Raw genomic sequence first — 16,124 nt, forward strand, 5'->3', positions numbered from 1 at the left:
CTATGCTTGCATATGATACCTAGAACTTGCCCTGTGTGTTTGCAAAGCGAAATAGAAGTCGTTTGGTTTTAGAGATGATTGAGGCATTTCTTTGTGCAACCCTTTATACTTGAGAATCCACCTGTGAATATTACCATAGTTAACCCCTTTGAGCCTGAAGCCTATTCTTTGATAACCCTATAATGATCTAAATCGCTATGTTTGAATAAGCTAATTGTTTGAACCGTTACCTCCTAGAAGCACTTGAATCACTAAAGAATATACAAAAGTCAAAGTGTGGGGTGGGAGAGAGTTGGTGAAAAAAGGGGAATCAAGAATGAAGGTTTTGGTTGGTAAACTGGCAGTGTACAATCAATATAAAAAAAAAAAAAAGAAGCAGCCAGTTGGACCTAACGAAAAGTGGGGGTCACAAGTGAAACAAAATGTGGAGTAATGATCGGGTTGAGCATAAAGGTAAAAAAAAAAAAAGAAGAAAAAAAAAAAGAAGTGTGCATTAAAAGTGCTTAGGGAGGTTAGTCACTATATCCAAATATATCCTACCCGTCCCTTAGCCTACATTACAACATATAAAGACCTCTTGATCTTGGACTGAATGGCTCGATTAGTGGAGTATTACACTAGGGGCAAGCTTATGGTGTGTCTGTGTGGCATGTGAATGCTCTTTGCTGAGAGTGAGTGAATTCTTTCCATATATGGTTCCTTATTGTTGAATTTTATGTGTGTGGAACTTCTCTCAGATTTTGTTTATGTGAGGGCATGTGACTCAGGAAGAAAAAGTGAGTCTTCACTTCTGTTAGAGTAATTAGAGTGAGCACAAGTGTGTCTGGTATGAGAGTCTGCATTCGAGATACGATTGTGCACTGCTTGGGTCGATCATTGATTATAGCAGGTGTGACATAAATTGGGGCTATGCATTGAGCAATTAGGTCGAGAAGTGTGGTTTAGTTGCTCGAGGACGAGCAAAGATTTAAGTGTGGGGTGTTGATAATAGGTGAATTTGTCTATAATCACACCTTAAATAATCACCTTCTTGTGTAGTTTTAATGCTAAAAGTGATGACAAAATGCTCTTATTAGTGATTTTCATGATTTGTAGGTGATATATGTATAAAGACGGCTAAGGAGCAGTTTTGGAGTCAAAAGTGATGAAAAAGAGGCAAACTGTGAAATTTCCTAAGTGACCCGTGCAAAAACAGGCCGAAGATTCAGAGAACTGGATCCACCGCGGTTCCACCGCGACCGCGGCAGAACCGCGGTGGGAAGCAGCTGCAGAAGTTCAGAGATTCCGCGAGGGTGTTTGGCCGCGGTTCTACCGCGACCGCGGCAGGCGCAGAAACTTCTGGGACCAAAGTGTCAATTACGGGATTTTTAGACCTAAACCCTATTTAAAACATGAGACTTCGCCCAAGAGAGGCATGTATTGATTATTTAGGTTTCTTAGCAAGGAAAATAATTGTGAGAAAGTACTCTAAACATCTTTCTTCTTTTCTTTTGATTTTATGATGAATTCAAGCTTAGTTTATGTTCCCATAGTCATGAGTAGCTAAATTCCTTGTCTAAGGTGTTGATGGAACCTATTGGGTGATGAACTTCTTGTTTATGTGAATACAAATTGCTAGTTTAATCTTTATTTGTTCAACTTCGTGTTCGTTGTAGTTAATTGACAGGATCCTCAATTAGCTGTGCCTATTTAGTGTGCATAACTTGGAAAAGAGTGCATATTTAGGGTATTGTTGAACAACACCACTCCTAGATTATTAGAGGAATCTATAATTGCGGGTTTAAAGCGGGATTAGGATACGAAGCTTGAGTGCAATCTAAATTGAATTGTGCTAAATAAAGTAAGCTAGTGTATCTCAGGAGAGTGCAATAGTAAATTACTGTGATTACTCGGGAGAGATTTACGGTAAGATTAGCGTTCATGATTGATAGAGATGTGTGGGTAAATTTGTATGAGCATAAACAGAAGGGATTCCATCAATAGGGGAAATCATTGCCTTAGCTTTTTCTCATAATTGTTTACAACCTTTATTTTTACTTAGTTACAGCCATTTAGGTATTTGCAAGCTAGTTGTTAAAGACACTCAACTGAGATTTGAATATTTGGGAAGCTGGTTCTGAAGACTTAGTGGGGCTGAAGATAGCAGTTGATAGGTTAACTCTCTGTGGATTCGACCCTGGGCGTAATACTCGGGTTATATTTGCAACGTCCGCAGAGTCCTTTTTATAAAGCATAGTTGGGCGTGATCACATAACAAGAACAAATCAATTTCCGGAACAAGGCTTTGAGAAATTACTACTAGGGCAAAAATACTACGACTATTTGTTTTAATATAAGGGTTAATTTCACGGTCATTAATTGAATCTTACCAATTATAACAGTAAAGTCACAATATATTAAAATAACTGAACTTTATTATTATACTGAATATAGTCACTTACATTAATGCGATGAAAAATAGATTTATGACTTTATGAAGTCCAGTGGTATTCATACGTGAAATTAAACTTTTGTTTTATGGACAGGAATTTTGGCTTTTTTATTTTAACTCTTGATGGAATATCTCTGCGTTATTTTGATCTTTGATCTGAATAAGTAGTTTTGAGACGTCAAACATGATGACATTCGATGTAACACAAGAATGTATTACTGATGGTTTCTAGCCATTAAAACTAGTAAATTATAAGAAAGAAATCACTTATTAATCATACTTTGCTAGTTGGAAAGAGATTTTTTCCATGAACAGCAAGTTGGTATATATAATCATACTTTTGCAAATATCTGATTTCTTCAAAGGTTTAAGGAACACTACTAAGAATCTGCTGAGATATATATATATATATATATATATATATATATATATATATATATATATATATATATATATTACAATCGAAAGCAAATGAGAAGGGGTAGTGGCGAATCAACAACAACAAACGCAGTGTAATTCCAAAAATGGAGTCTAGAGAAGATAGTGTGTATGCAGCCTTTTATACCTCCCTTGCGAAGGTAGACAGATTATTTTCAATAGATCATCGGGTCAAGCAAGGAACAGTCATTTATAGCAATGTTTAAAAGAAGTGCAGTAGTGAAAAAGCAACAAAGAAACGGTATCAACAGCAAGATATTAAAATAACGGTACGTTAGCAAAAGAAATAACATATTGTAATAGAAATCTAGTATAAGAAAAATACGGGAATAATACTAAAACTACTGGCAAGATGTTGAGTTACCTGTTGTTGCAAATCGAAGATGTTGGCTACACAACCATAGACAGGATCTTTAATCCTAGCTTGAGCTTCATAAGCAATAGTGACAACAGCATCACAACGATCAGCAACAGGAACATGCAACAACAATTTAGATACATTGCTTGCTCCAAACACTTTGTGAATTGCAGCAAATTTAGCAGGACCTTCTTCTGTACAAAAATAAGGTGCAAAAATACAATCAATAGCACATTTTCGCCGTAGAAATTTGCATGCACCACAAGGTGATGACCCTGTCCCAGTTGCCATTGCCAATATAGCCTAAAAATTATTTAGAAAGCAAAATAGAAAAGAAGGTAGAAAAAAGAGAGAAAATAAGAAAGAAATGGGGTGCACGAGCACACTAGGAAATGATGGAGATATGAAATGTAAAGTGGGGCTAAATGGTGGATTTAGAGAAGTCTTATAAGTCTGAAAGTAGGGACATCAAAGGTCTGTGTGTTGGGTTCTAAGGGGACAATTATTAATGGCTTATGCAATAGTCAATAAGAATTTGTTATGCTAGTTTATATTATTCCATTTTTATACTATATGATTGTTTCTTAAGTTTATTTTAATAATGCAATGTTCAAGTCAGCTTATGCACATCTCGACTAATTTTAGGGGTATACCTGATACTCCCTATTAATACAAGTACCGAGCAATTCTATTTACCAAGGGTTAATTAAACAGATTGGATGAAATCACCTTTTTTATGCGTCCCTGGAATTTGCATGTGAAACCTCATAATTCTCAATCCACTCCATTAAGCTCTAAACTGCACCCTAGGCAGAAGCAGACACTCGTAATGTTCGGCGAAACTCTATATATACATGTATATATCTTTAGAAAATAGTAATATATTAGTAGTTGGTACCAGTGGCAAAGGCACGATTTCTGCTAACGGGGTTCAAAAAAGAAAAAAGTCAAAAAAATATAGCCATTGGAAATTGAACCAATGACCTTTCAAAGGTTTTGAACCTCCTGACCACTAAGCTATGCTTTTGGGCTATGTCAACTTGTCAAGGGGATTCAAAACATAATATATAGAGATAAAAAATATATTATGCCTTATATAAACAGTGTAATTTTTCAGCGAAGGGGGTTCGGGTGAACCCCTTCCGCCCCCCTAAATTCGTCCCTGGTTGGTATCCTATATACAATCAAATTTTAGTTAAATCCAAAAATGCACCCCTAACCTTCAAATCCTGGGTCTGTCTCTAGCCTTAGGAGCTATATGCATAGTTGCTTCTTAAGTTCTTAGACTTAATGAATTTTTCGATTAGTTTATTAGTTACAATTGAAGAAGAAAAGTCATTTTTTCTATAGTTAGGAAAAGAAGAATATACAGTGACACGGTTGGCGGGGCCATAGTCATTTGTCATGTTGTTTAATGGAACGGTTACGTTTTATTTTTAATAGTAGAAAATAATTGTCCATGTTTATTTGTTTAAGTATTTTCCCGCCGATCGCCGCACCTAGGAACTGCTGCTTCTTTTTTGTTACTTTCTCCAATTTTATTTTCTTTACTACTGCCAATGACACGTGGAGATGAAGCTTTGCCGACAGCTTTATTTGACTTTTTTAGTCACAGCTTTGTTTGACTTTTTACTACCTCCGTTCGTGTATTTACATATTGATTGCAAAATTAGTTTTTCGTTTTTAATCTATTTTAACAAGATAGAGATTAAGTAATTTATTGATAAAGTTACTGTGAATAATTATCTATTATTGTAGGTTAGCTTGATCTAATAGTAATTAAAATTACAATTGTCTGAATAAGTTAAGCTCTTCGTTTTTCGGTTGGATCTTTACTAATTTAATAGAACTTCAAAAATCTGTACTCCCTCCGATCCAGTGCGGATCAAGGATTTTGAATTCGTGGGTGTTCAACTTTTTTTGAAAAGTTATTATAAATACATCGTATAAGTGTGCAACTATTTAAATACGACGATAAAAAATTAATGACAAAACTATAGTACTAATATTACCGGCGCCGTGAATCTGTGATGAATAATAAAATTAGCAAAAAAAAAAAAAAAAAATTAGTGAATTTTGCGATTTTGGAGGAACTCTTTATTTTTTTAAAGCAGAGTTTCTTATCTTTCTAGCTATAGTGAATTAGAAAAAGTAACAAAAGAAAGTAAAACAAAGTCAGAAGCAAAAGAATAAAGTAGAAGCATTGGCTTAAAAAAATTCGCTAGTGAAAACTGAAAAAGCAAAAAAGATGACCTAATAATTGGGGCAAAAGAAAAATAGTAATATAAGAAAAGATAGAGAAAACAATTCTTGCTCAGAAGGAGAATCGATCCCGCGACCTTAGCCTTTTAGAGCCCTTCAGCACAAGAATAAACCAAAGCACCCATCACGCTTTTCTTACGTGGGTACTTACGATTATATTACATCCTTTTTTCCTAAATCTCTATATAGCTATACATACTCCGTGTCAAGGTTAATGGGTGCTCGAGCACCCAAATTTTATATGTAAATCCGCCCCTGCTCCGATCCACTTTAAAAGATATTTTTGCTATTTTCATACATATTAAGGAATCCATCTTTTAGCATTAATTAATAATGAAATTACCCATATTAACCTTAATTTATTCATTAGAAATATAACAAATACTCCTAGGGTCTTTACTCCAAGGACAACTTTGAAAAAAAGAAGTTAATTTATTCTTGATATCTGAATTCTGAAATATTAAATATTATGGAACATAAAAAAAGATCAAAAAATCAATTAAAATGAACAGAAAAGAGTAACAATAACACGGATTAGCCACTTTTCAGCACAATCATATGGTTGGGCAAAAAACGAGAAGATGTCATTAGTGTTGAAAGTAGGCACACGTTGGAGTTGAGATGTGTCTACTAAATCAAGTGTTTCTACTTAATTACCTAGGGTGAAAATTGTCATTAATTAAGTAGGTTTACCTAACGTTAAGCACAATTTATAATTTTAATACCCCGTAATCATAAACCCTTGCTTGTAATCTAATTCTCAGACAAAATGTCCCCTTGATTGACTGCAACTATGCTAATTAATGATCAACAAATTTTATTAGCTCTAGCTCGCGTAGGTCAAACCAATCTTCCGTTATTGAGCAAATTATATATACATTCTTTTTTTCACTTGAAACATAAGATTTCGTTTTTTCCTACCAAACATCTTTTTAATACAAATTAAGTTTTTCTAAAACATGCTTAGAAGGTGGACAAGATAATATATACAATAGTTTGGAGTCAGGCTAGATGAATAATTTATATTCAGTTAAAGTATTCATTTTAGTATATTTACCTATCTATTAACCTAGTACAATTCTCCCTTTTGTCTATGCTTGAGACTAATTATACTTTTTGAAACTCATATAAATAAATTTTAGTTATCAAAGATTAGACGGTTGATATTTTAAATGAATAGGGGAAAAATAAAAAGGCTAAAGAATAGGCAGTGACCTACCTTTCCAAGAAGAATAAACAATCAAAAAGGGAAAAAACTTATCTGTATTGGATATTTACACCAAGCAAATAAATAAATGACACTTGTCACTATATTTAAATATAATTATTAGTACTTAATTATGGTTAACTACCTTCTAGTTTATACATGATCTTAAATATAAAAAATTATACTTGATCACCTTGCTATTCCCCTGTGCTCTTACCAACAAGTAGATTGAATAAAAATTGTGAATGATTTTTATCAATTCTTGTGGCCAAAATATTCCAATAATTCTTTTGGAGTGATAAGAAGTAGAGAAATTATTTCTTTATTGGCATTTACAAATTCCCTTTTTATAATACAATCCTTTATTTCTTATGGCCAATTTTTTTTAATAATTATCTGCTCAAACTAAGTTCTGACCAACCATTGAAATGGAATACATTTTGAAATAAAAGTTCCAAGAAGCAAAGTTCTATTTCACCAAAAAGACTCTTGGTACCAATCTCAAGAAATTGGATCCCTCTAACTCTACTTTTCTAGCTTTAGATGTCACAGGTTTTGGAGCTTTAATTACTTTTACGAAGAAGGGTGAACATAATTTTTTTGGTTGTAGGCGATTGAGATATAATTAATATCCCATAAAAAATTATATTGTGTATATAAAGTTAATCTTTTTTTTTTTAATTTATATATACTAGAAGTTGAACTTTTTTGGCTTCTTTGCGTATTTACTTTTTTTTTTTTTAAATTTTCTTGGTGAAAATCATGCCTCCGACACTGTTCGCCTTCATTAAATCAGGTATACTTTGAGCTCATGACCAAAAACATAGAAAGCAAAAGAGCTAATTTAGTCGAGCGACAAGTAGCAACTTTAAAACCTCTTTTCGGCATTAAAGATTAATAAATTGAGAGATGATGAAAAGAGATTTCGGTAAGTTATTTAGTATAAATAGACTCCATTAAGTGAACTAAAAAAAGTAATTATTCGTTGAAGCCATTAATTAAATAAGTACATTATGGGTGGGGCTTTTGTTGATCGGAATCAATTTCAAGAAGGCAAACTCTCACACCAAAAGGTGAGACAAAGAAAAAGAAGACAAATAAAGAAAATAAAGAAGTGCACTTTCATTTGTCTATTAGTAAATTAATTAACGAGAGGTTATAAGACAATTAGGTGGTCACTTTCAGTGGCCCCACCTGTTTGTCTTGAGCTTGACAAGGTGGCGGATTAAAAAATTTAACTTTATGAGTTCGAAATATCACTAAATTTAGTCATTTGAGTTACTTGTATGGGTCAGAATTCGACCCCACGACAATTAACGAGGCTAATCCCGTTTTAAGTTAATTCATGATTAATTAGTGGCACGACCACTTAGAATTGACGACGTTCAACCCGCCTCTGGCTCGGTCAACAAGGCCCTGGCCTATCCGCCACTATAGAGGCAAGATCTCAACGTGGTCACGGCCACTTATTGCCAGCTCACGAAGCCCACAGCTATAAATACCAAGAGAGGGGACCCTAGAAAAGGGGGGCTGCTTCTTCACTACTATAGACAGGAGAGAGAAGGGAAAAATATACTCATCTTATGGGAAGAGAAAAACACCATTGTAAGGCTCTGAACCTCTTCATGGAGAGGCAGACCAAACAAATATTATCAATAAAGGCTTTTAATGTTTCTCCCCCTAATTCTGAGTACTTATTTTCGTTTCTTTCATTTGGTCCAATGAATTATTACGATTTGCTATGATTTTCCCGTGATTATTTGTATTGTTTTGCACTCATAAGATATGTGATAACTTTTGAGCAAACAATTTGGCGCCGTCTGTGGGGATTTCATAGCAAAATCGCGTAGTTCTTCNTTGTAGTCGGAATCCTTCTAATCTCGTAACTGTTGCTACCTTCTATCATGCAGCCTTTACGACTCTAACTTTGTATGTACGCCTGACTCTTCTCTTCTCTTCCAGCTTTTAGCCAATCTCTTGGCTTCACTTTGTGAACATATACAAAATTATATCAAGCTATCCCTCTGGACGTCATTAGCTGTCCCTCTGGGCGTGTGTGTGTATATATATATATATATATATATATATATATATATATAAAACCAATATTCTAAATCCACCCCTGCCCATCATGCATGCTCACAATTTTATTTGGGTAAAAGGTTATCTGCATGCATGTGTGTTTGTTAGTTTTGAGGATCTCCTGCTTTTTAGTGACTTTTCGCAACTATAATGGATGTCTTTTATTTTCCAAAATGACCTTTCAAACTACTTATAATTTTCGCCATTTGCATTCACGTCTAATTAGCATAGACATATAAATTTAAAATATGCGTTGATAGTATAAAATTCTTTTACAATTATTTTTTTACGATCATGTTAGTGGAGTTTGATTAACCAAATATAACAAACTATTTACTCTATGTTTTAAGTTCTAAAATCATTCTCGCTATAAGTATCAAATGTTGTTGAATCCATTAACATAGTGGTGTCAAAAAATATTTATACTATTAGGGGTTGTTCGGTAGGGAAACAAGTTATTCATGGATTATAATAACGATATTAAAATGGGCGAATTAAATAGTAACATGATTATTTAGTAGATATATTTTAATTGATAGTTTTTTGATTCATTGGACTAAAAATGGAATAATATAAAATTTAATATAAAGCATTGCGTTTAAAATAAATGAAGACCTACATATTTAGAGAAATAAAAGGAAAAACTGGTTGTTATTTGTGCTACGTACTCGAAATTGCGAAACTCCCTCGCTAAAAGTAAGAATCTTTTCTCAGAGAAAAAGAGATATGTATGGGTCAGAATCCGACCCCACGATAATTAACGAGGCTAATCCCGTTTCAAGCTAATTCATGATTAATTAGTGGTACGACCACTCAGAATTGACGATGTTCAACCGCATCCGGCTCGATCGACAAGGCCATGGCCTATCCGCCACAATAAAGGCGAGATCCCAACGTGGTCACGGCCATTTATTGCCAGCTCACGAAGCCCACAGCTATAAATACTAAGAGTGGAAGTCCTAGAAAGGGGGCTGCTTCTTCATCACTATGGAGGAGAGAGAGAGAAGAGAAAAACACACCCTTCTTATGGGAAGTGAAAATACCATTGTAAGGCTCTGAACCTCTTCATGGAGAGGCAGACCAAACCAATATTATCAATAAAGGCTTTTAATACCTCTCCCCCTAATCTGAGTACTGCTTTTCGCTTCCTTCTTGTGGTCCAATGGATTATTACGATTTGCTATGATTTTCCCGTAATTTATTCGTATTGTTTTGCATTCATAAGATATGTGATAACTTTTGAGCAAACAATTTGGCGCCGTCTGTGAGGATTTCGTAGCAAAATCGCGTAGTTCTTCCATGGACCAAAAGGAAAGAAACGCCGGTTGGGAAGAACAACCCAGCAAAAACAAGCCAAAGCGGCATATCAGGCCGATGGAACTCGAAGATCTCGAATCGAGGTCCAGTCCCTCTGTCCCTCATCTATCTAATGGTGCAAACAAGAAGAAGCAGAGCAGCCCCCCTTCTTTTGGGGAGAATCTTCGTAAGAGATCTCCCACAGCCCCCTTCTTTTGGGGAGAATCTTCGTAAGAGATCTCCCACATCCCTGATAAGGGCTCCAGCCGGAAACCAGCACGGAGGAATCTCGAATCGAGGAGCGCTTCGAGACAGCCTACATACCCCGGTTGGAAGATAACGATTAAGCTGCTCAAGATCTCGAATCAAAACCGAGCTTCAGCTCCCAAAAACCCACGAACCAAAAAAAGTTCAACAACAGTTGAACCGGGACTCAGGCTATGAGTCTTTAACAAAAAGTTCAACTATGGTTGAACCGGAATTCAGGCTATGAGCCTTCACCAAAAAGTTCAACTATGGTTGAACCGGGACTCAGGTTATGCGCCTTCGCCATTATATCAAGGCTATGTGCCTTCGTCAAAAAGTTCAACTACGGTTGAACCAAGACAGGCTACGCGCCTTCACCAGAAAGTTCAACTACGGTTGAACCGGGACTCAGGCCATGAGCCTTCGCCGTCAAAATCGACTAAGTTCAACAACAGTTGAACCGGAACTCAGGCTATGCGCCTTCGCCATTAAATCCAGGCTATGCGCCTTCGCCAAAAAGTTCAACTACGGTTGAACCGAGACAGGCTACGCGCCTTCACCAGAAAGTTCAACTACGGTTGAACCGGGACTCAGGCTATGCGCCTTCGCCATTATATCAAGACTATGCGCCTTCGTCAAAAAGTTCAACTACGGTTGAACCGAGACAGGCTACGCGCCTTCACCAGAAAGTTCAACTACGGTTGAACCGGGACTCAGGCTATGCGCCTTCGCCATTATATCAAGGCTATGCGCCTTCGTCAAAAAGTTCAACTACGGTTGAACCAAGACAGGCTACGCGCCTTCACCAGAAAGTTCAACTAAGGTTGAACCGGGACTCAGGCCATGAGCCTTCGCCGTCAAAATCGACTAAGTTCAACAACAGTTGAACCGGGACTCAGGCTATGCGCCTTCGTCATTATATCAAGGCTATACGCCTTCGCCAAAAGTTCAACTATGGTTGAACCAAGATGGGCTGCGCGCCTTCACCAACAAGTTCAACCACAGTTGAACCAAAACAGGCTACGAGCCTTCGCCACCAAATTTAACAAAGTCCAACAACAGTCGAACTGGGACTCCGGCTGCGTACCTCCGCCAATAAATCCAGCCACGGTCGAACCTAGACTCAAGCTATGCGCCTTCGTTATTGAATCCAACGAGCTCGACCTCGCTCGAACTACAAGAATGGACGCCTTCGTCCTCAACTTTAGCAAGTCCAACCACAGTCGAACCGAGACTCAGGCCAAACGCTTTCATCTGTGAAAGCAAAGCCCGACCTCCAACAAATCAAAGCGCAGGATAGGCACCCTCGCCATTTCAAGTAAGTTCCCCCAACTCGAATTAAGATTCGGGCCACGTAAAGTTCGGCCCCGGTCAAACTACGAGGCCACATTTTTTACTACCACGACCGGTAGTTCGACCGCACCCGAACTGGGACTAAGGCTAAGCGCCGCTATCGCCAAATAACGGCCAAGACTCGCCCGCACCGAGCTGAAAAAGCAAGGCCATCAACTATATTAGGGCTAGGGCCATCGCCGCCAACGGTCGACCTAGATTCGACTACGGTGAGTAAACGACCCGACGACGGTCGAAGTTGCCTCTATGGCTAAGGCCGTCGATTCTATCACGACTAAAGTCGTCGATTTAAATTCGACTAGGGCCGCCAACGTGAACGGTCAACAAAAAGCGCAACAAAAACTCTAAAGAACGAAAGAAAAACAGTGACAAAAAACAAGCACAAGGCAGGCAATGGAAAAGAAAATTTGTATATTTACAAAGTCAATTGCGGGTCATCCCCGCTTACACCCGGCCAAGGCCGATCAATACAAGAAATAAAAAAAATAATAATACAAGAAACGCCTAAAACGCCAAGCGGCGAACAAGACAAGAAAAAATGCATAATCTTTTTACTCGGTGCCGTCTGCGCCACCGTCTGCACCAGCGTCAGCCTCTGGCGTCGCCGCGTCAAAACCACAATCGGCACGTGCCTCACGAGCCTTCTGACGTGCCCCCTCGAAAGCAGCCTCGGTCACGACTCCAGCCTCCCACAAACTCTTATATACATCACGTTGGGCCTCGGCAAAGACCCAAAGTTCCCGAGCCTGGCTGGAAGAAGCGGCGTGATCCCGTAGCCGCTGATTCTCTTCTTCTAAGGCTGTGATCCGGTCCGCCATGACCTGGGCGTCCTGCTCAAAGACCCCAATCCGCTCCTCGAGACTCGCCTCTCTAAAGGCCGCAACATCCCTTTCCAATGCCCGTTGGGATTCATGCACGCGGATAGCCTCCTCTAATGCCCCGGCCCTCGACGAAGCATCCCTCACTTGAAGCTTCAATGCCGCGACCTCACCCTCCAACGCGGTCACTTTCCCGCTCCATGCCGCAGCGGCCTCCGCCGCCTTGGCCTTGCCCCGGCGCTCGCACTCAGCTGCGGCCCTCTTTACCGCCTCGATCTCCTCATCCTTTCGGCGGAGCTGCCCCTCGAGAGCACTCGTCCTGCCAAGTATTTGCTGCATCTGAAGCTCCCGCCTTGCCAGCTCTTCGACCAAGGCCTGGCTCCGAGGATCATTCTTCAAGCGCACGCGCAACTCTCGGCACTGATTTCGGTAGCGGCGATACTTCTCCAGCGCCCGTAAAAATATCCCCGAACGGACCTTGGCTCGACGAATGCTCTCCACCTCCAACAGATAAGACTACAAAGCAAAGACAACGATCAGAATAAAAGAATAAACCTAAGGCAAAGAATAAGCGAACCGACGCAACAGTACATACCCTCAAGCCCATCACGGCTACTTCATTCATCAGCCCGATATCCGTAACGCCCCTCAGCGACGCATTCTCGGCCTCCGAGCATAGCGGCTCGAACTGCGGCACCAAGCTTTCCCCTTGGAGCAATAAGTTCAGTTCCGTGGGAACCTCGATAAAGCGAGATCGCCCCTCTGCGCGCACCGCTGAATTGGTGGAGCCTTCCTGGAACATACGGACGTCGTCGGGATCCAGGTCGGATTCAGACTCATCCTCACCCACATCAGCAGCCGCTGAGGAACTACCTCCCGTCTCAGCGACTGGAACCACCAATTGAGTCGCCGAAGCGACGGTATCATCACGGCCTAAGCCAACCGGGGCAACCCCCATTGATTGTCCGCCCTCGAGGGCAGGCGCCGCAGCCGCATTCCTCTCCGCGTCCGCCGGCGGGGAGCCCAAATTAATTACCACAGGAGGAGCCGGCGCGAACGCGACCCTACGCCTTATCAACGGCCTCTCCTCCTCCCCATCTGATGACGATTCCGCTCTAGGGCGCACAACCCCCGATGGCCCCTCGTCCCGAAGTAGGGTCCGTGATGGAGAAGAAACCGCTGAAGACTCGACTGATGCCGCCCTCGGTGTTGAGCGCGACACCGGCGCTGCAGTAAGCCGAGCAACTGCACCAGGCCGACGGAAGGCCAGCTGAGGGGCCCTGACGCGGCGTGCCCTCCCTAATCACAAGAAAACAAGGTTAATGAATAGAGCTGAAACAAAGCGGAACAGAAGAAGAGATCAATTTTTTACCTGCCGCGGGCCTACGGCCATGCCTCTCCCAGAAAGACGCCCACGTACGTATCCCCCTCGTATGGGGGAGTACGGCCTCGACCCACTCACGTATCCAAGACAATGGGGGCGGCGGCGACCTGTCGGCTACAAAAAAGACACGAGTTAACGCTCATAAGCACAAATCACAAAGAGGGGAAGAAAAGAGAATTCAACCACTAAAGAACTTACGTGCATGGTTCCAAGCCTCTGGGAACCCAGTAGCATCCGCCACCAGGTGCTTGGTCCTGATGTAAAAGAAGTGCTCGAAAGGGCGAGGGTCGACCTCGTCATCCAATCTCATGACCAGGCCCCTCGACCCACGAGGGCACGCCTGAATCATGGTGCCACGGACTCTCTGGGGAGCGTAGAGACTAAGCACATGCTGCAGCGTGACCTCCCTACGGGCCAATTCCGCGTACTTGATGAACATTGCCAACAATTTGTAGAGGGAAGGAGTGAGCTGACCCGGGCACACCCCGTAATAACGGCAGAAATCCACCACCAGCATTGGGAGCGGGATCTTGAACCCCAACCTGAAAGGATAGGCGTAAAAAACGCAGTATCCCCTGCGGTCGGTGTGGACCCTCTCCTCGCTTCTAGCGAGAACGATGTCTGCATGGGTGGGAATGACCCCCTGTTCCCGTAATCGGGCCATCCCAATCTCCCCCATTAACGGGGCTTCATCCACCGGTTCCTCTCCACCGTCGACAGTGAAATCAATCGCCAGACCTCCGGGCCGAGGAACTACCTCGTCAACCGACGGAACTTCTCCGGTCTCTATCTGTTCTGCACCTCCCATTGCCGGAGGTGGCCCTTCAACTACCGGAAAATCTATCGGAAGAGCATCGTGGGAAGAACTGCCTGCCATTGTTGATCTACTAAAGAGAAAGGGATAGAATTCGGTGGGCAAGACAAAGGTTATCACAATCAAAGGAAAGAAAGGAGAAGATGAATTAGCAGAACGAAAAAGTTTCCTCAGAATCTCTCTCAGATGAACAATGAAGATATGAGAAATGAATGCCTCAACCCACCTTTATAGGCAACATAAATGGCTTTCGCGAAACCCAATAGCCATCATTAACTGCACGACCAACCGTAAAACGGTTCGGTTCTGCCGAAGCATGCGTCATTATGACAAGCTCCGCGAAGCGGCTTCTCAGCCATCCGCCAACGTCCCGCCGTCAGAATAATCGCAACGGCCTGCGAACGCTGAAAGAATGCGCCGTACGCCTTCAAAATTCTGGACGTGACCAAATACGTACCCGGCGCATACTCATTCTCCACGGCCATCTCCAATATATGAAAGGCTACGGCCATCCCCAATATATGAAAGGCTACGGCCATCTCTAATGTATGAAAGGCTCTCCAATATATGAAAGGCTACGGCCATCTCCAACGTGTAAACGGCTAAGGCCACCGCCGTCAATAAGTCGACCCCCTTATTCGAGTTTTTTTCAAATCACAATCGATGAAGTCCGCTCATCGAGCTCGGCCGAAACACGACCTCAATAAGCGGAGGGACTAACTGTATGGGTCAGAATCCGATCTCACGGTAATTAACGGAGTTAATCTCGTCTTGAGCTAATCCATAATTAATAAGTGGTATGGCCACTTATTCATAACAGGATTCGACTCTTGTCCGATTTAATCTACGAGGGCACGGCCCATTCATTCCCCCATGGGGACGGAACCTCAGCGTGGCCACGGCCATTTATTGCCAGCTCACGAAGCTCACATCTATAAATACTAAGAGTGGAAGCCCTAGAAAGGGGGCTGCTTCTTCACCACTATTGACAAGAGAGAGAGAGAAGAGAAAAACATACCCATCTTATGGGAAGAGAAAACACCATTGTAAGGCTCTGAACCTCTTCATGGAGAGGCAGACCAAACAAATATTATCAATAAAGGCTTTTAATGTTTCTCCCCCTAATTCTGAGTACTTATTTTCGTTTCTTTCATTTGGTCCAATGGATTATTACGATTTGCTATGATTTTCCCGTGATTATTTGTATTGTTTTGCACTCATAAGATATGTGATAACTTTTGAGCAAACATTACTAAATTTGAAATTTAATATTTATACACTAATAGATGCTTAGCACATGTACCATTGCAGCCAAAACTACTGCATTTGGCTAAACCTATAGTTTATACTTTACGACGTTTCTCCTGGATATATATGGCATGGTCTAATATATCTGCATTGTCCACAGTAATAGCACTAATAAAAATCAACAAGA

General features: G+C 40.7%; 1 protein-coding gene across 1 annotated transcript in view; it reads right to left on the reverse strand.

The window, feature by feature from the left end:
• LOC109212606 (LOB domain-containing protein 16-like) overlaps positions 1-3,627 on the reverse strand; it is a 5,656-nt gene extending 2,029 nt beyond the window's left edge. The window contains exon 1 of the mRNA XM_019376259.1: positions 3,234-3,627. Coding sequence (XP_019231804.1) covers positions 3,234-3,518 — 285 coding nt within the window. The 5' untranslated portion in view covers positions 3,519-3,627. The remainder of the gene's footprint in view (positions 1-3,233) is intronic.
• Between the last annotated feature and the right edge of the window lie 12,497 nt (positions 3,628-16,124).

The sequence above is a fragment of the Nicotiana attenuata genome, unplaced genomic scaffold (genome assembly GCF_001879085.1).
Source record: "Nicotiana attenuata strain UT unplaced genomic scaffold, NIATTr2, whole genome shotgun sequence".
Lineage (NCBI taxonomy): Eukaryota > Viridiplantae > Streptophyta > Magnoliopsida > Solanales > Solanaceae > Nicotiana > Nicotiana attenuata.